Source organism: Xiphophorus hellerii, chromosome 10 (assembly GCF_003331165.1).
Source record: "Xiphophorus hellerii strain 12219 chromosome 10, Xiphophorus_hellerii-4.1, whole genome shotgun sequence".
NCBI lineage: Eukaryota > Metazoa > Chordata > Actinopteri > Cyprinodontiformes > Poeciliidae > Xiphophorus > Xiphophorus hellerii.
In genome coordinates, this window is record NC_045681.1 from 14,255,501 (window position 1) to 14,278,054 (window position 22,554).

Below are 22,554 nucleotides of genomic sequence, written 5' to 3' on the forward strand. Positions count from 1 at the left end.
TCTATTTATTGATAAATCTGTAAATGTCAAGAGTGAAAACAAATACTTGTGATCTCATGTTTTTGTTATCAGTTGGGATACACCCCTCTTCACGTTGCCTGTCACTATGGCAACGTGAAGATGGTCAACTTCCTGCTGAAGAATCAGGCGAAGGTCAATGCTAAGACCAAGGTAAACACTGTCAGTGATTATGAAAACATGTTGGTGCTCGTGTTTATATTCTGTGCGTTTTGTCTGAACTCCACTCCTTCCTTTGCAGAACGGATACACACCTCTGCATCAGGCTGCTCAGCAGGGACACACACACATCATCAACTTACTGCTGCACCATGGAGCTTCACCCAACGAACTTACTGCCGTAAGAAAGCACAGAGAACTTAGACCCTCTCACTGTTTCTTACTCTGGATTAAATCCAGTTCTTGACCAGAATGGTTACTTATTTTCATTGCCTGATTTTATTTATGTATAAATTTTCTAGAATGGGAACAGTGCTCTGTCGATCGCCAGGAGGCTTGGCTACATTTCTGTAGTTGACACACTCAAAGTGGTCACAGAGGAAACTCTAACCACTCAGGTTTGTATCTGGTGCTAAATTTTCATCTCGTTATATTTCAATTCCATTAACTGAAATCAATGCTTTTTTGTTCTATTATTGTGATGGAAATAGACAGTCCGCAGAAAATAAAATACAATTCTAAAACAAGCCCACACCATAGTGAACCTTTTTAAATCAAACCAGTGTGTGTGACTGCACTGACCGTGGTTCTAAAAAAATCAAATAACCTTTTGTTTTTCAGTTTTTTAGCAGAAACATGGCAATTTCAGGTCAAAACTAACAGGTCCTTAGCACTGGTCATGGTTTTACTTTGGCAAAACCACACTTGATGACGTATAAGCGTGCACGATGATGCTGTCATCACCACTTGAGATTGTGGATATGGTATTCTTTAGGTGATGTGTGGGATTGAGTTTGTACCACACATAATTGTGTTAGGTTTGTGGGTTGCTATGTGTTGTGTCCAAATGTATTTATTTATAAAGGATGCTTCATCCAGTGTGAAGAATGAGTGCCCTGTCCCCCAACCCCTTTATAAAAGCAGCCTTTCCTGATTTTAATATAAGACATGTAAGGCAATTGTTTTCTCTCTCCAACAGACTGTGATAGAGAAGCACAAGATGAACGTCCCAGAGACCATGAATGAGGTGCTGGACATGTCTGATGATGACGGTAAGGTTTTATATAATCCATTTGAAAAACCACAACTGTCGGACAGCTAATGGCTAAAAAACACATTCGGATTGTGTTTCTGGGCTTAAAGTACGACATGCCGGTACTAATACATTCATATTTGTTTTCTTTTTAGTCATTTATCATTTCTGTTACAACCATTGATTATTTATGATTTGTAGTTTCAAACTGATTTTTCCACCCATTCAGAATGACCCATAATCACTTCTTGTTTTTGAATGTGATGATTTTATCTACCTAATTTCTCCACATTATTTTTGCAACACTTTGTTTTGTTGATTTTTTTATTATTATTATTCTACCTTTCTCCTCCATCTGAACACAGTCTGTAAAGCCAATGTCCCAGAAATGATCACAGACGACTATTTTTCTGATGTGGAAGAAGGTATTTTTATCTCTATAAATTTTTTCTTTCTGGTCTTCTTGCATGTCTGTGCTTAGGTCTCTTATCCTTCAACAGAACCTTTGCTGTCTGGCAGCTTTTTTTGGCTGATGCAGGTGCATCTCAATAAGTTACAATATTAAGGGAAAATCATGTGTTGCATTTATTTATTGCAAACACAGAAATATTTCAAGTGTTTAAATTTTGATACTGTATTTTGTTTAAATCTATTTCAACACAAGAAATTCAATAGTTGTAACCAATAGCTTGTGTATGTCTGTGTTATCATGTACAAATTTAAAACTCAACTTAGGAATGGAAACTGATTGCTCTGCGAGCATTCCCAAGTGGCTTATATAATTATAAGCCAAACTAGCCAGAATAGATTTTATGGATTTTGAGTAGCAGTTTTTTGAATGCTTTATTAGTGGAATACGTGTGAGGCTTACAGGGCATGTTAGAGCTGCTGAATTGTTTGACATGTCAGAAAGTCAGTGATCAAATCATGCATGCTTCTTTGTTACCTGTGTAGGAAGACAATGCTTTTTACCTGGAGCAGATTATCTTCTTATGGCACTGAAGTGAAAGTCAGATTACATTAATTTGACAAGGCTGTTATCAAGTAGAGTGTGTCAATGACTGTCAGCTGACAGCTGTAAAGTCAGCAGTCTTCCCCATAATTGTGTCGGCCATAACATGACCATAAACTAACATTTTTGCATAAATCTCCACTCTATTGGTCTATGTAATATTGCACTTTTCAGGGGAAGCTACATCTTTTATTTTTGTCTGCAAACCAGAACCATCAAAATGATCACAAGTAATCACTTAAATAAACAACTCTGTGGCATAAATCTGCATAATATTTAGATTTGGCTGTCCGAATTAAGCGACTGAAGTAACTTTGTAAATTGTAATGTATTTAGATGCACCTGTATGTCTTTGGGAATCTCCTTGTTGGTGCTAAAATCAACTTTTCTTTTTGTTGTCCTTGGTGTTTTTTTTTATGGCTTATATTTAATTAAATCAATGGGAAACATCCGGTGTCTTTATAGCAGGCTGTTAGTTACAAAGAGGACAGTGATTCATTTTAATCTTTGTCCTTTGTAATTTGCTGGCACAACAGTGGTTTACCCTTTAATTGTGGGATCATTTTAAACACTTTAAGGATTCATAGGTCAGAGCTAAATGGTCTAACTAGCAAGGAAAAAGCAAACCAACATTTTACTCCTAAAATGATCACGTACCAGACCGAATGTGAGTGAAAAAGCAACCGAACTGCAGAGAAAAACTTTGATCAAGATCAAAAATGAATCGAGATAACTTTTAAAAATTACATTGTAGAAGAAACAAGCAAAACTTTGCACTTTTATGGTTTTGTTTTTATCCCTTTTGGGTGGGGGTTTACAATGAGTTGGTGGCATAGTCCTTAACAACAAATCTGAACTGCAACACTTCCGTCTTTTTTTTTTTTTGCACATTAAAATGTAGGGAGAATTCTTTTCTGCTGGTTGCTATGCCAACAATGGTTATTGAGGAGCGTGTAACAGATTTCTTTTCAGGCCTGTGTGTTGTCGAGACAGACACTTGATCCTTTGTCTTTCTGTGCCTCTCAGTGATGCTTGCATTGTAGCCAAAGCTAACACTGAAACAGCTGCTGCAGTGTTGCTGTACATGTCGTGTTCTCCCCTGTGAACTGCACTGTGGCTCACAAGCAGATGAACTTAGCCACTGGTACCACAGAACAGTCAGGAAAAGTTCTTCTGTCAATAGTTGGTTTTGTCCTCACTTGGCTCACTGCCCTGTGGGTGTTTTCTTGTTTTTGATTAAATGGTCTATATTCATTTTTAGGAAGTCACATGGACTCTACTTGTTCTGTTTATTGCTTCTTAATGTCAGAAATCTCCACCAATTTATCCAATCTTGTAGAGATATGACGAGATGGTTTTAAAATATTTTTTTTTCTCAATGTCTAACATTAAATTAGACCAACATTTTTTCCTGTGTTAGAATCGTTAATATTAGAATATTAGAGGAATAATGAGAGAGTCAATTATGCCAAAATGATATGTTTAGGCTACATCTCAAACTGCTTCCTTGCGGGACAGCATGCGAAAATGTTACATAAATCTGGTAAGAGAACAGATAGAGAATCTTGGGTCTATACAGCTCCGATTCATTCATGCATGGGAACAATTTTCAGATGCCTGCCACAGTTATTTGTTCAAACATTTATACGTAAGTGTCAACAGTCCAGGAATCATACTGTTAAATAGATTCAAGTTTAAAGGCAATCCTACCAAATACTAAGAACATTTCAGTAAACTTTTAAAACTGCATCAGGTAAAAAAAAAAAATCTCATTTAGCACATAGGCATAATTTTGCTAATCCTAACTGGCCTAAAGCAGGAAAAATGTAGGTTTAATCTACTGACGGTGGAAGAAAAAGCCCTCTGTGCCTTGCAGTTTAAGTAAATATTTGGTTTTAACTGTAGAAAATCACCTGTTGTTGTATTTAGATGTCACAGAGAGTTAGATAATACAAAGACATGGACACATTTGTTGACTCCCTTGATAAATATCTGCTTATCAAGTGGTGGAAAAGGAGGGGGGTAAGAAACAACAGTTTTTAACAAAGGTACAGATTAAACATCAGTAGATGTCCCTACTATTCACATTTTGTACTTGCCTCCTTATGTGAAGATGACATACTCTCTTCAGCTCAGCCAAAAAGTTTTTTGTAAGATTTTCACTGGATGCCACTCAAACCATAGCTCTGTTACAAGGGTGGTTCAAGATGGACAAGTTGCTGTTGTCCATTATGGATGTCTTTCATTCCTTTACTTATTTTTTGGCACTGTGTGTAGAGAATAGTAAATATGGGTCAGCATCTAGCCTGTTGGCCGCTGGCTGAAAGAAATGGATATCTGTGTCATGTCATATTTAAACCCGAGGGAAACAGGAAGTCATGGATTAGTAATTAGATGTTCCTGGAGGGTGGTCAAATAAAAAAATAAATAAAAGGAAAAATTTAAAAAGTTCATTCACAGCTGTGCCACTGGTGATTTAAAAAAAACAAAAAAGAGAAAACCTGATGTTTTTCCAAACTGAATAAATTCTTTTAAAAATGTGAGGTTTTCAATGCAATTTTTATCTATTTATTACAGAGTAAAAGCCTATTTTAAACGACTGAATGACTTTTATGTCATCAGTATGCTTGTTCAGCACTTTATGTTGTGCATAAAAAGTGAAATAAAGAACACTTGATTAATAACAATTTTCCTTTGAGATTATCTTACTGCAATAAAAGAAGATTTTAAAGGCTATTTGCTCATTTTTAACAGGGATACCAACACATTTCTGCACATCTACATCTAACTATCTAAATTTAGGTCTTTCTTGTAGTCCTATCACACAGACTGCAGGACCAAGCTCATCAAACGGCATCCATGTATTAAAAGTAAAATCTTGAAGGTATAAAAGGTTTGAATGCAGCACACATAATAAAGCAAAAATGTTTCTGCTTGTGTTTTGAACAGAAATGGATGTTGAAAATATCAACATCACCTATACTTGTAAGTCAAAAAAAAAGGTTGACCTCACTGTAACTAACTCTAGTAACCAGTTTGAAGTGTTGCAGCTGAACCGTTGCAGCTAAACTGCGTGTAGTTTCACTGCTTCTTTTTTTCCGGGCAGCGCTCTGTGCATGTTTCTTCCTCGTGCAGGAATGTGTGTTCAAGTTGTTGTTGTCCATCTTGAACCTCTGATCTAAAAATAAATCGAGTGTAACTCTAGCCATATTCACATGCTTACATACCAGGAGCGGCAGTGATTACCTTATCCAATAACACACACACACACACACACAAACTATCCATGAGCTAAATCAGAGCAAACAACAGATTCTGTTTAGGGTTTTATTTATTTTCTAAAGTTGGTTTAATTCATATAATTTATTTTTGTTTGATGTAAAATCCAAGTTAAAAGTTCCTGTAATAAAAAAAGTCTTCTACATCTAATTCCATTACTCTACTGTATTTGATATCCGTTTTTGTGTGGCTATGGACCTTCATTTTTTTATTTTTTTTTAAACCATTGATAATAAGCATTTTTCTGTCAAAGAGAGCACTGCTATTGATTTGACAAATGGGAACAAATCAATATAACATGTTCTGCGACTGAAATCTTTACTGGCTGATTCTATATCTGTTCATTATAAAGATGACTAAGGATTGTTAGCTGTTATTGTACTTTCAACAGTACTTTAGTGTCACATTAATTTTTGGTTACTTGTCACAAATAATAACAAAACATGCCAGAAAGCACACCTAAATAAGTCTGGTACACATTTATTTTTAGCCACATGAGTTAACACTGTATAACCATTCTGTTGAGACTTAATCTACAAATCTTTTGGGGTATGTCAGCATTGCACAGCTACAGTTTCCCTTATTTTTTAAATTAGGTCCATCTCAATCAGACTGAATGGATAAGTATCTGTAAACTTCAGTTTTCAAGTTGTGCCACAAAATGTTCGGTTAGCTGTAGATCTGGACCATTTTAACACATAAATATGCATTGATCAATCTTTTTTTCCATCGTACGTTTTGACTGCATTTTTACAGTCGATCTCCTACTTAAAGGTAGACCTCTGCACTAGTTTTAAGTCTTTTGATTGTCTGTAGCTCCTCCAGAGTTACTATCTGCCTCTTGGCTCCTTCTTCAGCCCTTTTCAGATCATCTTTTATTCTCGATCTACAAGTTTATCCCGACACAATGCAGCATTTGAAGTCACTCCAACAATGTTATGCCCCCGATCCACCTTTACGGGTAGTCACAAACCTGTAACCATTATAAACTATACGGGTAAATATGGTGCAAAACAACTTTGCTTGTATTTAAAGAACCAAGTGGCTTTAAAAAGCCTTTATGTGGACCATGACCTAAGCTCACCCCTTTGCATTGCTCAGTTGAATGCTGCAAATTGTAAACCATGTTTCACTGGATCTCAGTGCAGGCTTGCTGTGTGATCTTGACAGATGAGTTTGTATTATGTGAAAGGACAAAGTGATCACTAATGGGGGAGAAGGTGCAGTGTGGGTGCATGTTTTGATCTAATGTTCTGTAACCAATCTCAGAAGCCATTACAAAACAGCGTATTATGTCCAGGTGAACTCTGTTTAGACCTACTGATTTGCTGAATTATGAAACCAGGGCTAAATACAAATCCATGCCACACTTTTCAGATTTTTTATTTCTAAAAGATGTTGAAAACTTTTGTTTTCCATTCAGTTTACCATTATTCACAACTTTCTGTTGGCCTATCACATAAAATACCAGTGAAATACATTAATGTTTATGGTTGCAACGTGACAAAACGTGAAAAGATTTAAGTGGTGTAAACATAATTTTTTAAATCTATAAACTGAAAAAATGTTTAGATGTTAGACGACTCTCTGAGTCACAAACCCCCCCTACCCCCCCCACTATGTTTGTGCCGTAGGTGTGTGCTCGGAAAATCATACACACACAGAGAGACACACAAACACAGTCTGGATAATCCAGGAGCGGAGCTGGTAGGCGGGAGAAAGACGATCTGTTGGCGTGAGTGCCGGCCTCTAAAACAGAGATAGACAGTTAATGCCGGAGCAGGCGAGGTTACGAGTTGAGGAAAAGTTAGTTCGAAGGAAAAGCCTGGGAGTGAACTTGTGGCTTAATGAATTGCTTCAAGGCAGGACGTGAGTGTGGGTTCTTTGCTAAGGGGACTTTGCTCTTGTTGGAGTTAAACGCAAAGCGAATCCTTGAGAATGGGCTGGAATGTGGCCAGATGGGGGTCTGTGAAGTATCCCGTGTGTTGCTGGGGGGGGCTTTACAAAGGGGGAAGGGTGTTGTAGCAGCAGTGGGGGTGTGATGGGACACAGAAAGATGGAGGGAAGGGGGCGTCTCTGTTGCTTTGTTGTTGCTGGAATGCCTTCCTTTTCTTTCTTTTCGTCTCTCCGCTTGCATGCACTTGCCTCCTCTCGCTTCAACTGTGCAGCCAGCGGCTAAATCAGTAGGTTTAGGTCTACTGTACCTCTGAGGGTAATAACACGCTACTAACAATTTTCCTGCTCACCTTTAAAGTATGTTCTAAGTCCTGAACTTATTTTTTTGTGTCTGTAGTGTGTTTAAAGTGATGACGCAAAGCTTTTTTGTTTGACAGAAACCACCTTCAAAATGCTTTTAAGTTGTTTTTATTTTATTTGGATTCCAACAAGTGTTGAACTGCTTTTCAATGATGACTTTTGACTGAGTGGGACACTGGACCAAAGTTAAACTGGAAAACAGCCTCTGGGCAGAGGATGCATTGATTGACATGTCCATATGAGTTTGTGTTTCTGCATGAATGAAAAAAAAAAAACAATGAGAATTTTCTATTTATTCTCTAAGGGCTACAGGGAATGTGAACCATTTTTGTGTCTTTTTCTGCAAAAAAACTGATTTCTGTTCCGTGTGTCTCCATCTGCCAGGTGATGATGCAATGACGGGGGATACAGATAAATATCTGGCCCCTCATGACCTTCGGGAACTTGGAGATGACTCACTCCCACAGGAGGGCTACATGGGCTTCAGCGTTGGTGCACGGTCGCAGAGGTAAGGCTCACTGCAACACAACATGGCAAAAGTCTTTGTTGAGTCTAATGCTAACTTTTTTGTGCTCCTGTGACCTTTTTTGGAAAGTGCAAATGGTATATAAAGTGCCAGAAAGATTATACAAATGTTAATATATTTAGATTTTTTTTAAATGAGATATATTGACTAAATATCTATTCTAATGGAGGCATGCAATCAGCATATAACATAAAAAAATATCTGTTGCCATTCAGATGCTCTTTTGTTTTTTGTTTAGACTGGCTGCACAACCATGTCACAAAAACTGTCCCCAAAATCTACATTTCTGTAAAGCAGTTAAACTCTCATAAGTAAAACAAGGTATGATTTGTGGAAAAAATGTGAGATTTGCACAATTACTTAGAAGCTCTCTGATATAAAGTCTTCTGGTGAAATAGGAGGTTGACGCCTATCACTGCCAGCTAGAAAGGGGAGCAAAAATCACAATGTAGCCTAAACGTTGCTAGCATTTTAGTTTTTTGAATTGCAGATTTTAACTCTGATAAATTACAGGTAGATTTAACTTACAATAAGTTAAATTGTAAGTTAACTTACAATTTAACTGTAAGTTAAATTGGCACCATTACCAGGGAATCCCTGGTAATGGTGCCGGTTTGTTAAGTCTCAAAGATTCTGCCTCAGAATAACATTTATTCTGACTTCCTGCTCCTCAAACCCAAGTTAAGCTTTGCTAATATAATGTCATCACTCTACTGTATCCTTTGGCTTCTGTGTGCTTAGCTTTTCTTTCCACACATTTTTTTTTTAACGTTTCTACGTATGGTGAGCCTGAATAAAATAAAACAGGAAAACTTGTAAAAATATTGATATAAAGACAATAAAATGTTCATGTATAGCTTTCTCTTTGATTGTCTAAGTGGTTGTATGCATCTATTTTTAGCAATAACATCAACAACCAAGGAGAGAATTGCAATGGTGAAAGTTTTGCATATGCAAGGACTTGTTTGACAATCGAGGACCAATGAAAACCTCATATTTGACATAAACAAACAGCAATAGACCAATATGTCTATTGCATACACTGCTGAAACTAACCGATTCATTTAGTTCAGATAGAATAGAAAGATGCTAAAATAGAAATGGTGTAATCATTGAACTTTCACTACATCTCTACAATGAACCACTGACTTGGCTTTAAAGGGACGCAAACACAGAAGTAGATTTATCCTACAGCTATTTTGAAAAAATTTTCTCTTAAGTGCATTGAGGTTTGGGATTTAGTTGGAATTAAGTCTTTGAGCAAATAAAAAAAAACTGGCTGCTGCTCCTCTGTGATCTGCTGCCTGTTTTTCAAAGTCAATATCTGTGGAAAATATTGGCTTTTATATTTTTACTACTGGCTTGTGTTCGTTTATAATTGTTTTGTTTTTTGGGGGGTTTTTTGCAATATTTTGGAAATGATTATACGTTGAGTTGGTGGAGCCTTCTAAAATCTTACTCGTAAGTAAGATTTGAAAAAATAGCTGCGTGATAAACTTCTTTCAAATAAAGTTATTTCTTGATGGTTATTTGGACAAAAGCTATTTGCATAGACAAACCCTACAGCAAAAACAAAATCCTGATCTGAAAACAATTTCCTTATCAAATTCTTTAGAGAAATCACAACAGGGGGAGTTTCTGCAGCCACAGTCAGGGGTTACAGTCCATTCTGTTGAACTTTATTCTCTTTTGAAAACATTGACACTTGTGCAACATACTGCGGAGGGAGGGACTATTAAATATCTGAGGAGTGACATAAACGAACAACGAGCCATAGGAAATTAGAAACATGTTCAATTCAGAAGGGCTCAAGCACACATTGTCTGAGTGTGTTTAATCAATTTAGTTTATAACTAGTTTAGCTGACTGGGCTTTCTGTTTGTCATCCTGCATTGGCAGTTTTACTAGACGGTCATTTATTAAATGGTAAATGAATTAAACAACTTTTACTAACATCCACAAACACATCATATGTCTTGCTGTTAAAGCTGCAGTACTATTTCAGGACTGTGTATATTGATCATGTTATAATAAATCTTGATGCTTTGCCAGGAAAAGAAACAGCTGTTTTACATTGGAGTTATTGAAGCACTTGAATTGAAAAATCACATTCTCGAAAAAATGACAAAGATTTACATTATAATTTAGGCATGGCACATAAATTGTAGAAAGACCCAAGAAAATGCTAATTTAAATGAATAAAAAACAGAGGTAATTAAATAAACTGAAGCTAGATGCAGTCATTCAGCTGTAAGTGGGAATACTACGTGCACCTCTAAAAATTAGAGCTGCAACATCGATTTTTTTTTTAACACAGCTACAGTAATTCGACCTAATAAAAATCTAAATAAAAGTAAAGAAAATGCACCATTGCTTTTGGTTCCTGATATTTTCTCTTGCAATCCTGCAATGTTTGTTTTAAGATGATACCACATCTATCTATCTGTTAAACTGTACTGTACATTATTGTGACGCTAAATACTTTATTATACAGCTGTTTTTTGAGATTACGATAAGCAGAGTAAATCAAAAAAGCCATTTTCAAATAAATGAATGGACAATATATAGTAATTTATCAAGAGAAAACATGAAACTATCCAAACCAATCTGGCCCTATGTTACAAAAGGCCTCACATTGTTTGCTGAATCGTGAATTAACTGTGATGAACCACATATTTTGGAAAGGTGAGTTTAAGTTCACTAGATACACCCAGGCCTTACTACTGTTAGACTTGAAACATCAAGAAATAACATAAGTAGAACCTGTCTGACAATATGAACTAGGTTATGACCCACTACTAAAGGGGAACCGTGTGGAACTCCACATGTGGTCTTAGTTTTCTGTGATGCATAATTTGCAAATAACACAAAGTATTACTGGTGTGCCGAGATGAACAGATTTAGCTTGGTATCAACCCAGTTTTCCAATCTATATATTTAAGGTTTTGTTAGCTCTAATGTCTAACTTTCCTCAGAAAAACAATTTACAATACATGTTCATACTCACTGTGTGTTTAATTGATGAATTAAACAAATTAGCTTTATTTTAACCCTAAATCCTAAAATACCTTATAAATAACACTCTGAAATTAAATCCGTTTGTAGATGAGTTATAAACAGAGCACTTTCTCTTATTTCAAGTCAGCTTCATTCTGCGTCTCTACTCCTGCTTCTCTTTGCATCTCTTCTTTCCCTCCTCTGTTTTCTTCATGATGTTTTATTCTCTCCTCATGTCCGCTCTTATTGTTAGTACCAAAGCCAGGTAAGGCTCTCAGCATGATGAGGCCCCCCACCCCTATACCTCCACCATCACCCTGCCTCTCCCTTTCCCCTCCCCCGGATCCCAGTCTCTGTTAGAATAATGACCACCTGTTCTGAAATATTGAAGTTTTCCTGCACATTTCACCTCTAATCCAATTATTTTTGACTGGTTGTTTGGTGTTTTAACATTGTGGGATGTACTTGTGGTCTATTGTCTAATTTCTTACTTTCAGCTGTTTCTAATAGCATCATCTGTTTGCTTTTGTGTTTGACTGTGGTTCTTGTCCATGCCTGGGTCGTTGTAAGGTTTGCACAAAGTTGGAGCTTTGCATCATTTCGGTTTGTTGTGGAGATTTCCATTATCGTGCTTCCAGGGACTTGAGCTGATGCAGCATTTCTCTCGCTGTAAGAATGCATTGCTCTTTCTATGCTTAACTCGTGTCAAAAGAAAAAAAAATACTCAGAGAAGACTAAGCTGTCCACTAAAGTATGTTTACCATTGTTAAAATCTAGGTCAATGAGTGAACTGGGGTCATGCAGTGGTTGAGCATAATTCAAGTACAGATAAAACTAGCTCATACACTCTGGGATTAATGGCTGATAAGAAACACATTTGTGCAAAAGGATGTATGTATTCTGCTACTGAGTCATTTACAGTACCATTTGAGCATGACCAATGTCAAAGGGACATGTGCGAAAAGTATCTTATAAAGACAATTGCAACATTGTTGCAAATATTTGCTGAACAGCTCAACTTTGATTCCAATGCTCAGTAGATATCTCAAAAGGTTTTGTGTTCTGAATATGTCACAGACATACAAACACATAGCAGAGCTGCAGTTGGCGCTTCATAGCTCAGAGACGCTCCTGCTCTCACTCACCTTTTTAGCTTCACGTAAAGATGATTGTGCAATTTTCCAAAGTCTCGCTCAGATGATTTCCTTCGTCTGTCCGGTTTTCCTCTCTCTAATTACCAATTAGCGTAATCATTCCCGGGACGTTGCAGGCAAACACTTCTCACGTCATTGCTCCGGAATGCTATTTGTTTACCTCATAAATGTCCATCGCACGGCACACGAAGACTCTGAGCATTCTGAAACGTGAGGACGCAGCTAGTAAATGTGACACAGAGACACAATATAATCAGGAATCAGCTGTGTCTTTATCGTGTTGATGATTACAAATCCAAAATGGACCCTTTTGTTGACTATGTAGTGCCAATGTTAACTAATAGTGAGTTTATTGTTGCTTTTCTGTTGCTGCAAACAAATGAAAACATTTTCTTTATATCTTTGTTTCAATTTTCTTTTTTTTTCTTTTTTATTGTTTGTGGACAGTCAGGTTCCTGGAAGCTGCATGCATTTAATGTTTTTTTTTTTTTTTTCTGTTTACTTTCATATCCCTTTACGCTCCACCCCTTGCCAACTCCTCCTACCCCTCCCCTACCCTTCTTCATCACTGTGACTGTTGTCTTGGTAATCCGTGACTCCTGCCCCAACCACACCAAGCCTCCGTTCCTTCAGTTCTGATAGGTCCAACACGTTGAACCGGAGCTCCTTCACACGGGACAGCATGATGATCGAGGAGATCCTGGCTCCCACCAAGGACCCGGTATGTACTCTGTGCTTTGTGCGTGATTCCTTTCAACCTGACTCGGTAATCTGCCGGTCGTTAACCCTTACTACTGACACAGTTCTGTCTCCAAATGTGCTGGGCTGGCTTGGTGCTGAGCCAAAAGCAAGACAGTTCACCAATCCTCTTACACCTGAGGGGGTGCTGTGACACAAAGACGACCAAATCCTGTTATATTTCACCTGAGAAGGGGGCATGACATCAGTTCTTAAGTCTTCTAGATTACTGTGATGGCCTACTTTCCTTTACAGAAGGAATAACCATTGTCTATGATCCAAGAATCTTCTGGTTAAAGTTACAAAACCAAACACATCTTTCACATCTACACAGAAAAAATGAAGATATACAGTGTGTCACAAAAGTTTTCAACTAACACTAATTGACATTTCTGAAGAAAGTCCTTTAGAGCTCCTTCTTTTCAAAACCTGAATGAATGACTGACATATAGACCTATCAAAGACAGTACAGTTTCTTTTTAAATAGCTTTTCACATCTCTATTTCTCCAAGTATTGTCTCTGGTCAGGACAGGTTGGATTAAAACAAGCAGATTTAAGCCAGATTTCTGATTAATCTCTGCATTATTGCAACCTTAATAAATGGGGGGGCTGACCACCAATAATTTAACTGTTTACTATAATAATAATAATAAAATATGTCTGTGTTTTTCAGATATCTGTAAGTGAAAAAGTAACTGAAAAAATAGATTATGGAAAACACAAATGAGTTAAAAAAAAAAGAGTTTACACACAGCGCAGTGATTTAAAATGCATAATGTTGACATCAGTTCATTCAAACAGCTTGAGGCAGGAATGTGTGGAGCAGCCAGATGGTTCTGATTTTCATGTTTCAGACACGTTTCTCTGATTGCAGCATTTCAAAAAGTTTATGGGGATGATGAGATGTGAGGAGTCTTGTAAATTTAATGTCCTCTTCTGGAAAACGGACAGTGAGCAGAAATCCATCAGCCTTCATGTCCAGGTTTTTGCTAAGAGCTCCTAAGAACTGCTTTATTGGTGTTTGAATCATTATCTTCTGTTTGGTCTGGTACAACCTTAAGAGTCGTGTTTTTGTGAGCTGTAAACAGAAAATCAGAATAAGGGCTTGGAAATGTTGGCTTCTGAATTGAGTTATTGGAACAAATGAACTTCTCAATAATCTATTTAATTGAAAATGAGTGTATTTGCGATATGATACTGCAAAATCATATTAAAAATAACACTGGTTTGTTCCCTGAGTTTGAGCCTACATAACTGAGTCAAAGTTAAGAAAAATTGTTGGCCAGAACAGTTGACCGATTCCCAAACACTAAAGGAAAACTTTTTGAGAATCCGACAAAATACTAGTATAGACCAAATGACAAAAAGTTGACAGGTAGCTGAAAACCTTTGCACAATACAGCATTTGGTCTGTTCTAAACTGATCATACCGTTTGCAAAGAATCCATGTTTATAGTAATCTTTTGAACCTCCATAGGCTCCAACAGCAAACATTTTGTGTTTTAAAAAGCTCCACAATAATTTCTGTTGGGTTGTTTGTTTCTCTCTAACTACTGTGAAATAATAGCATGCTGTTCTCCCTCACGCTGCCCCAGATGCTCTGTAAGGAACGGTCTTTCATTGTAGAGCATCACAATAAGGTAGACATCAGTATTGTTGTGCATGACACCGAATATTTTTGCTCACTTATAGCTCCATCTTATGGATGTTACATGCTAACTAAAATCTGAGGAGAGGGTTTATGTTCTGAGAGAAAAATAAAATAGTAGTTATTTTGGCATGTATATTTATATAAAAAAACAAACAAACAGAAGGAGCACACTTGAAGAATGCTGGGAGGTGAAACTGCAGCATAATGCATAATTCTGCACAATTCTTTACCTAAATCAATGTTCTCTGGGAAAATAGTTTCCTGGTATTACTGATATGACTTTTGGATTGAATTGGACTGCAAAACGGTAAATATATCCTCACTAAATTTTTCCATTCATATATCCATTGGTCCTTACATTCCGAACCAAAAACTACTAATTTGGGTGTGGAATAATGTAAAATTTGAACATCAAAATAAATTTCCTCATAATCTTCTTCAGCTGTGTTTCAGTTTTTTCAGATCCAGCTTCGCATGTTTAGTCATATTTTACACACTGCAGTAGACTGAGATATTCATTTTTTTATTTGGTTTTGAAGTTGAAAGCACTGTGGTCACTGCTTCATTGGGATCACATATAACAAAAATATTTTACAATGAACATCCTGTCAACATGTAAACATTATGAATGTTTTACATTCTACAAAGTTCTGTGAAGACCTCAGCTGTTTGTTGGGGAACATTAGTGAACAAACAGCGTCATCCAGTCCAAGAAATAAAGCAGACAGGTCAGGCAGAGGAGCCTGGCCTGTTTGCTTTCTCATAGAGCTCTGACAATCCACCATATGAAAATAGAAAGAATATGGGCAAACTAAAAGCCCATAGACATCAGCTTGCTGTCCAGCTACCAGCAGGACAGCAACCATAAATATACAGCCAGAGCTGCAGTGGGACAGCTTAGATTAAAGCAGGGATCAAATATTTGTTATTTGGCATGGCCAGGTAAAAGTCTAGATATAAATCCACCTGAAAATCTGTGGCAGATCTGATGTTGACACACAGTCCTCATCCTGTCTGACAGAGTTTGAGCTGTTTTGCAAAAAAATCAGCCTTCATGCCAGACTTTTCCGACACTTACCTGTAAAAAAAAAAAAAAAGAGAAACAAGTAATGTTTTGTATTGATCCCTAATATAAAATCCAAATAAAACACATTTGTGTTCCTTTGTTGTTGCAACCTGACGAAATGTAGAAAAGTTATGGGTTGTTCAACTTTTTCCAAGGCACTTTTCCATTTTATAGAAGGAAATGTTTTTTACCAGATGTAGAAATGAACCTCTGGTAAATACTCAAGTCTTGATAATGATTGTTCTTTGCTTTGCAGCATCTGTTGATGACAAAGGACGCCGACAACGACTCTCTGAGGAGGTACAGCTGGACTGCGGACCACCTGGATAATGTCAACCTTGTCTCCTCACCGGTGCACTCTGGGTAAGCATGTTTGAAATGAAGAATGGAGAAATACAGGAGTGTCTCCATTTCACTATGAAGATAAAGACAAAGGCAGAAAGAAGGGAAAAGGTGGGGGTCCCTGCCTGCCTGTTTTGCAGTTTGTCTTCCAGATTTTTTTTTTTTTTTTTACAATTTTGTCTCCCTTAAGCCTTTAGCATGTCTATACTTCAGCCATGATGGAGCTGCAACTGACAAAACATTTGACATTTTGGGAAATTTTCTGCATCTGATGAATAATCCCAAAGTTTCAAACGTATTTTTAAGATTTTTTTTTACAGTGTTAATGCTCTGTTTTTGACTTATTCCTCCTTGCGTTACTTTGTCGTCCATCCTGCAGTTTTTCCTCTCCGCTTCCGCAGTACGACAGCAGGTGATTTGACTGTGATTGGTGGCTCTCTGTCACACCTTCCCCCTCTCAGTTCACTCATAACATCTGTGTTTGTCCTCCTCACTCATCAATTGACCTTATACTCTTGACACAAAGCGAGGGCTTTTAGATGTGTTTTTGTCCTTTTGTTTTGATTTTCTAACTGATCTGAGTGACCGTGTTTTAAAAAATAGGCTGAATGTGGTTTTAAAATGTTAAATTCTTTATGATTTTCTTATATGTCATGGTCTTTATGTTTTCTTTCTGAACAGAAACTAAGAAGGGATGTTTTAGCAAAAACATAGTAACAGTCAAATGGACAACACGTTGCATCAGGATTTCCCATTTTTATCTCCCCTTTGTATCAGTTTTTCACAATAATGTGGATGAAATTTGACCAGTCAGTGAGGTGATGAGGTATTTATGATATGCTCTGTTTGACTGGTTAAACTTTAGCTATTATAATGCTTACTGAGGCCTGTAGAGTCTGAAATTTAGTTGTTGTTAGTCAACATTTTAGATGAATTTGCTAAATTGAACATTGCTATGAATACTGGGAACTACCAAAAATAGTTTCCATTCATGAATCTTTCTCAAGATAAACAACCTTCTAAAATTAATACTTTTAGGGAGGTGGTCACTTGCTCTGATCATTTAATTTATGCACCTGATTTGAAGCCTCAGAAACATCTAGATTGAAATAAGCATAGCTGGAAGAGATCTTTACCTTTATTGGATGTAAAGTGGAGATGCACCGACCATGCCTTTTAGTTTAGATGCATTTACTAAAAAGAGAAAACAAATCAGATTTTTCTGTATTTTACCTCCCAATCTCTTGTTGATTGATTTGTGCATCTCTTATTAGTAAAACAGCAAATAAATTGCTCTTTTACATAACAACAAAAGTTGTAATGTCTTCATGAAATGTTATGTCAAGGTAACATGACATTTCAGATACCATGTTGCATGATTTGGGTTTGTGTGAGTGTCAGCTATTACTTTTTGGGGAGGTAGGGACAGAAATAATTAACTTCTTGGTGTGAGAAAAACACAAAAAAGATCAGAGGCTCCTGTGTTGGCGGCTTAAAAAAATAACTGCTATAGTTTTAAAATACACTTACTGGTCACTTATTTAGTAACACTTTACCGGTGCAAGGTTGGACCCTCTTTTTATTTCAGAACTCCCTTCATTCTCTGTGGTATAGATCTAACTGGTCCATATTTATATAATACCATTATTCAGTTTCTGCAGATTTATGTGCGTCACATCCATGAAGAGAATCTTCCATTCCACCATGTCCCAATATTGCTTTGTTGCACTCAGCCTCCAAACACATCTCTTCCTGATGTGTTTGGAGTACAATGAACTCATTGTCATGTACAAGAAACCAGTTTGAGATGATTTGAGCCTTGTGACATGACGTATTATCCTGCTAGAATTAGTTCTGAGAAGATGATTTTCTGAACTCTTATTGTCCCACTTTGATGAGCCTGTGGAATTTTTTTTAGCCTCAGTTTCTTGATCTTACCTGACAGGACTGAAGCCCGATTTGAGTTGCTATCTGTGTTAAAAAGGTAATTCCGAAGGTGTCCCTAATAAAGTGGCCGCTAAGTGTAGGTTTAATGTTTCCATCCATGTTGTCCTTTTCTTACATCAGTTCCAGCCAACATAGAACCCCTCTCACATTTTTGTTCTCTTTACTGTTTTCCTCACACTTACTGTCAGTGTTTTTATAAGATCGCAGCATGGGACACGACCTCACCTTAACTAAAATTTCTCTCTTCATCAGCACTACACTTAAAACAACATGGATTTTACTTCTTTCATCCCTGTACCTATATCCTCTTGTTTCTTGATCTGCTATTCTGTCTATTCCTCCTCTCCTATTTTCTTCTCCTTTTTACACCCTTATCCAGGTTCCTGGTCAGCTTCATGGTTGATGCCAGAGGCGGCTCCATGAGGGGAAGTCGCCACAACGGCATGCGAATCATCATCCCACCGAGAAAGTGTACGGCACCCACCAGGATCACTTGTCGTCTAGTCAAGAGGCACAAGTTGGCCTCCCCTCCTCCGATGGTGGAAGGAGAAGGTCTGGCGAGCAGACTGGTGGAGGTTGGACCGGCTGGGGCTCAGTTCTTAGGGTAGGCCTGCATTTTTTATCTTTAAATATATCTGATCTTTCCACTGCTGATTATAGAATTTCTTATTTTTTATTTATTAAAAAAAAAACATATCCTTCATTCAGCTTGTTACATCCCCATTTGTAGCTATCTGAGATTATGTTTTTCAGTGTGTGTGTGCATACTTTGCATTTGGAGTAGAAATGTGTGCCGATTCTTAAGCCTCATGTTCATAAATAGAGGTGAGTTTGTAAATAAGCTCAGGAGGTCCTGGAAAACTATTGATGATCATAAGACTTTTAATAAATTTGTTTTCAACTTATCAAAGATATTCACTTTTTTTTTTAAAGTTTCTAATTATGCAACTAAAATTTTTCCATTAGATGAATTCTCTGTAGTATCCCTTAACTACTTAACTGCTTTCAATTATAATATCAAAACATTATTCTTAAGCGTAATTTATGACATAAACATTTAACATATTTTCCTGTTCGAACCATTCACATCAGCATGCAAGACAAACTTTTGTGAACTCCGGGAATTTATAGTGAACATTAATACGATAGAATATTCCCCAGTTATGATTACTATATACAGTATAATACTGGAATACTGTATCTGATTATGTCATTTATATATTAAGGTTAATTCACTACATTTGACTGAAATAGGACGTATTTAAGGGCAACACCTCAAACAAACTGTTTCCTTCTGCGATATCATGGGAAAATAAAAAGAAATCAGACAAGATATCTGAAAGAAATTTGTGAACCCAAGTACCAAATCCATACGTACAACTTTCCATTACGTGAAAATGTGCTGTCAAAAAATTATAACTAATTATAAAACAAAAGCAGAAACATTGTAGAGATCCTGTCTGAAGGTGGCACAAAAGGGCTGAGAATCCATTCAGTGAAGATGAAAACATTACTTCAAGTGAAACAATAAAAGAATAATCTAATCAAATTAGGGTTAAAGATTCTAACTTGTGAAAATTGTTAGACCATCCCAACTGTAAAGTGTATCCTATTTTAATAATTCAAACACCAAAAGTACTATAGCATACATTAATACACCAACCCATTCTCACTCCCAACTCGTCATATATTGACACATGGCACGGTCCGTCCTCGTCACATGTTGACGCGCAGGGTACCCCTTTCGCGTCAATATGTGACGCGAGGTGTTTTACACTATGCCTTACCGTAATTTTTGCCCTAAACCTAACCAAATCGTTGGGTTTTGAAGGTTCGGCAGCGGTTACGAGAACCCTTCGCGTGAAAAATCCACGTAAAACATGTGACCTGCCCAAATCGTCAACATGTAACGCTGAAGGACCCTGCCCAAGTCGTCAACTTTTGACGTGAAGGGGGTACCCTTCGTGTCAATATGTGACGCATGGTCAGAAATTGTCCTAACTCGTCAATATATGACGAGTTGGGAGTGAGAATGTGTTGAATACACACAGTGGAAACCAGCTTAGCACTAGTGCAACAGCTAATATCTACAGTCTTATCTCCACTCTGGGGAGTACTCTCAACCAATGCCAAGGAAAAGGAATGGTGCTGCTGAATTGACTACTTTAAAAAAGTCAACTAATAGTGTGCCGAGTATTTTTATTTTGCTCGGGCATAATAATAAAACCACATTGCTGCAAATTTTGTATTATTTTATGTCATATTTCATCATCCACACAACTTCACACAGCTCTGATATTGTGCATAAATTACTCATTGATGCTGCTGTCAATAATCTAATCTAATCTAAAGAAGCTGGCTCAGGGTCAACTTGCCCCTTCGCCGATTTCTAAGTTTATTTTGTCACTTCACTTTTCTATATAATAGCCATGGAGTTTAACAATCGTGGGCCCATTTTTCTTAGAATTGAGGTATTTTTACAAACTATGGGGAAAAAAATAGTCAGATAAATACTCAAATCTTAAATTTAGTATAATTTTATTTCATATTTTCTGAAAGCTTTGTATTAAAACGTAAATCTATTGATTTCCTCTGGCGGCAAGTCGAAGCTTATTAAATATGAGAGATTATGAGCTCAGATCATCCTAGAATGATCTAATCAAACTCCCCAGTGAAATAATACATTGATATCACACACTACATTTTCTTACAGTAAATTAAAAAATTACTGTACCAAGCATCAAGTCTGGCAAGATGTTGACATTCTGTACCCTGAAAAGTTGGGTACAAAACGATTAAAGCTGCACAAGTGTGAAATGGCGAAGGGGCGAAATGTACCCAAAGAAGCCACTGACTTTGTGAGTGTGTGTTTTGTATAAATGTTTGTTTCATTATCTTGTGGACACAGTAAGCTCCATCTTCCCAGAAAACTGCCAGTCCTTAATGAAGGCGAGAGCCTGGTTAGTCCTGTGCTACAGCTGGGACCCAGAGGAACTAGATTTGTTGGGTAGGAACCAAGCATACTGTAGCTCCCTTCACCTTTTCTCCCCTACCTCCAACCTACCCCAAGGAAATGACATACTGAGGCTGATCCATGCTGAAGGATTCTGTTGCCCATCTTTGTTGACTTCAGTTTATAAGGTTGTTGCTTTTATATGATTTCCATGTAGTTTTGGGAAGAGATTTAGTTACAGCACTGCAAAGTCTATTTTTTCACAGCTGCAGCAGCATCACATGGAGAAGGTCTTGATTTATACTTTTTTTTTTCATAACTAACGTTCTTCCTAAAACTACACATTGTAGCTTTGACTTCATTGCTGTTGATTTGTGACCACTTCATTCTACAGCACCTGCCACACTTATTGGCATCCCTTATAAAGATGTGGAAAAAAGCTTTAAAATAAAGGTGTTTTTATTTTAGCACCAAAGTCCCACACTGAAAAACAGACAACTTTCCATTTTGATTATACTTACTTAATGGGTAAAAAAAAGTTACTCTTCAAAACCGGAAAGACAAGAAAATCTTTTATTAAAATAAGGCAGATTTGAGTTGATCCTCATACATCAGCAAATGGTTATGAGAAAATGGCAAGTTGTCTTATTTTCTACACTGAGAGTTATATTTAAAATCTGTAACTGCAGCAAATAAGGTTGAATGAGAATCCATGTTAAGGATAATGGAAAGCGAGGTAAAGTAAAAAAAAAATGGTCACTTATTAGTTTGAATAACCATTAAACACTGTATGCTAACCAGTTTTTGGAAGGGATGCCATGGTAAAGCCTTTTCTGTTCTATCAAAATAAATGTAAATGTTTAGAGTTTTCTAAAGTCTAGCTGGAATTTAACTGGAATTGTATGGTTTGGTTTTTGAAGATTACATTTTGTTTTTTTGGGAACAAATACTCCAGGCGGTGGTGAATTTATGGATGATGCTATGGGATTATTTCTCCCTAAAAAGCTTTGGGAGTTGTGTTGCAGTGCATGTCATGATCATCAACTCTTTGAAATACAATGACAGCTTAAAGGACGATTCTCCAGACATAAAATCTAACTTTTTCCATGACCATGTCACTCCTCAGAAAGAAAATGCTATTAAAAACCTGTCGTGAGCCGAAGAGAAGAGAGCAAAGAAGATAAGAGAGGACTGGTTTGACTATCTAGACAGATTATGCAAAGATGAACTGTCAAAGATCTCTCATTTTCTCTAAATGTCCCAATCTTGTGAAATGTTCTAAGAAACAAGGTAAAGTTTTGTCCTGTTACCCAAACAAGGTTATTCAACAGTTGCCAAAAACCAAGGAAGTGGAGATTTTGTTAGAAAAAGAAGACTTTTCTCCTGTAATAAAATATGATTTTATATTAAAGCTTTTTAAAC

General features: G+C 36.9%; 1 protein-coding gene across 21 annotated transcripts in view; it reads left to right on the forward strand.

Moving 5' to 3' along the window:
- LOC116727030 (ankyrin-3-like) overlaps positions 1 to 22,554 on the forward strand; it is a 102,641-nt gene that overhangs the window by 46,870 nt on the left and 33,217 nt on the right. For 3 of the 21 annotated variants that reach the window (XM_032574063.1, XM_032574065.1, XM_032574064.1), the window contains exons 20-31: positions 73 to 171; positions 260 to 358; positions 480 to 575; positions 1,157 to 1,229; positions 1,576 to 1,635; positions 5,172 to 5,207; positions 8,142 to 8,265; positions 13,053 to 13,155; positions 14,769 to 14,813; positions 16,147 to 16,253; positions 16,612 to 16,644; positions 18,559 to 18,783. In XM_032574063.1, the coding sequence (XP_032429954.1) occupies positions 73 to 171; positions 260 to 358; positions 480 to 575; positions 1,157 to 1,229; positions 1,576 to 1,635; positions 5,172 to 5,207; positions 8,142 to 8,265; positions 13,053 to 13,155; positions 14,769 to 14,813; positions 16,147 to 16,253; positions 16,612 to 16,644; positions 18,559 to 18,783 (1,100 nt within the window). Of the gene's footprint in view, positions 1 to 72; positions 172 to 259; positions 359 to 479; positions 576 to 1,156; positions 1,230 to 1,575; positions 1,636 to 5,171; positions 5,208 to 7,586; positions 7,685 to 8,141; positions 8,266 to 11,533; positions 11,546 to 13,052; positions 13,156 to 14,768; positions 14,814 to 16,146; positions 16,254 to 16,611; positions 16,645 to 18,558; positions 18,784 to 22,554 lie in introns of those variants that run through there. The other 18 variants (XM_032574059.1, XM_032574058.1, XM_032574069.1 and 15 more) reach the window with 13 other exon arrangements.